General features: G+C 49.5%; 1 protein-coding gene across 1 annotated transcript in view; it reads right to left on the bottom strand.

Moving 5' to 3' along the window:
* SNX12 (sorting nexin 12) overlaps positions 1–1,564 on the bottom strand; it is a 12,103-nt gene extending 10,539 nt beyond the window's left edge. Inside the window, exons 1-2 of the mRNA XM_012812724.1 lie at positions 1,506–1,564; positions 1,141–1,325 (exon numbers count right to left, since the gene is read on the bottom strand). Of these exons, the coding sequence (XP_012668178.1) occupies positions 1,141–1,305 (165 nt within the window). The 5' untranslated portion in view covers positions 1,306–1,325; positions 1,506–1,564. The remainder of the gene's footprint in view (positions 1–1,140; positions 1,326–1,505) is intronic.
* Positions 1,565–1,974: the final 410 nt, after the last annotated feature.

The raw sequence follows: 1,974 nt of genomic DNA, 5'->3' as shown, positions 1-1,974 counted from the left end.
AAAAAAAAAGAAAGAAAAGAAAAAAAATGAAAGCAAACACACTCTTTTAGGTCTTTCATGCTGTTGGAGCAGGATGTTGTCCATAGAGAATATTCTGACCTTCTAGTCTGAGAATAAAACATGAGGGAAACTAGAAAATGGTTTTCCCTAAAACCACTTCAACTGGGCAAAAGAACCTGCACACCATGTACTCCATCTGCACATTCTATCTTTGTTTTGTGGACTAAGCTCTAGAGAATAAAGTCCTCTGTAGTACATGCTGGAAGAAGTCACTCCTGGGCAGTTCTGAAATGTCATTTATTAAAATAACGACAGATCAAGGCCAGAATCCAAAAGGTTAATCTAGGACAGAAAGAGAAATAGGCATTCATATACAGGTAAAACAAATGAGATCTAATAAATACTGAAGTAAACATGCTGGATGTATCAAATCTAAAGGATCAGCACAAGATGAAAGCAGCGACTGACAATTCACCAATCCAGTACAATGTTTCATGAGACACAGCATGTAGTATCTGAGAAAACTTAAACATAAAATATTTCTTTCCTTCACATGCTAATCCTACACAAGTCAGACAAACACTGCCTTAAGGAGACTCCCTTTATTATTTCTTCTTCTACAAGCCCACAGACTCCCTTTTCTGGAGTCTATCTTCCCTTTAATCCAAGGCTTTGCCTAACTCCATCATCCCAGGGAGACCTCATTAGGAAGATGCCTGGTCTTCATACCCAGCCTCTTCAGAACGACTTCCCAGAACCTGGTTTAGTTATGGGACCCAGGGATATATATGGCCTTGGGTTTCCATTCCCTAGCCCTCTTCCAGCCTCCCTTCCTTCCTCTGTTGCTAGTCATGATTTCTATCTCCTTGAATTCCTCACTCTGTCTGATCTTATTCCATCTTCCCCACCCTATCCAGCCATGCTTCACTTCTGTTTTCCCTCATCCCCGTCTGGTGTCTCCCTTAGTTTTCTGCATCCTTGGGCCACAACCAAATCTGCAGACCTCTCTCCAAACCTACTAAGTCCCTAACCCCCAAATGACCCCTTCAAGCGTCTTCTCCGCCCTTAGCTGTCCCCATGGCAGCGCCCCCCCCCCGCGCCGCGTCCTCCCTCAGCTATCTCCCTCACCCCGTGACTCACCCGCATGCGAACCTCATAGGTGGTGAAGCGCGCGCGGCCCACGCCCACTGTCTGAGGATTAAAGATGTCGATCTCCAGGAAGTTACTTGGCGGCCCGTAAGCGTCCGTCAGGTCCTGAGGCTTCGAGTTAAGGCGCCGAGTGTCAGCGACTGCTGTGTCCGACATCTTTCCAAAGGAGAGTGGGACTGGGAAAGGGGGGGTGGGGGACAGTGGCTGGAGGCAGGAGCGCGCACAGCCCCTCCCGCTTGCAAAATAACCAGCCAACCCACAGTCAGCGGCGCCGCGCACGCGCACCCACGCACGCACGCACGCGCACGCCGCCCCGGGCCCCGGACCCCGCGCCCCGCTCCCGGCGCCCTGAATACCTGCCAAAGGGACTGCAGTGCGTCCTTAGAGTGGAGGCCTCATTCAGGCTCCCGGGTGGTGTTTGTGGCTGCCCCAGAACCTGCATCTCAAATACGCACCACCCAATACCCTAGGAAGCACCATAGGCAGGTTTGGCCAATCGCCGCTCCGTAATCCAAGAAATTGTCTCCTATCGTTTATCAATCATTAGTGGGTACTGCCCCATAAGCTAGAATCCTACGGTGATAGGCCGAAGCCCTGTGACCTGAATAAGTCCCGGTTTTCCGCGAAAATAGAAGGGTGGTCTCTGGAGGGTGCGAGTCCAGCAGTAGTACCAAGATCTCAGAACACAACCCTGCCACTTGGGCCACTGATAGTTTCAATTCATGCCACACACACTTGAGCACTCAGCACTATATATGGTGCCAGGAAAGTAGCGAGCAGCTAGAATGAAGTAAACGAAGATATTTCTCATTCTTTTCAGGAAAA

The sequence above is a fragment of the Otolemur garnettii genome, unplaced genomic scaffold (genome assembly GCF_000181295.1).
Source record: "Otolemur garnettii isolate 467f Iridium unplaced genomic scaffold, OtoGar3 scaffold00219, whole genome shotgun sequence".
NCBI classification, from domain to species: Eukaryota; Metazoa; Chordata; class Mammalia; order Primates; family Galagidae; genus Otolemur; species Otolemur garnettii.
Note: the sequence above shows the minus strand (reverse complement) of the source record. Positions and strands in the feature narration are given on the sequence as shown.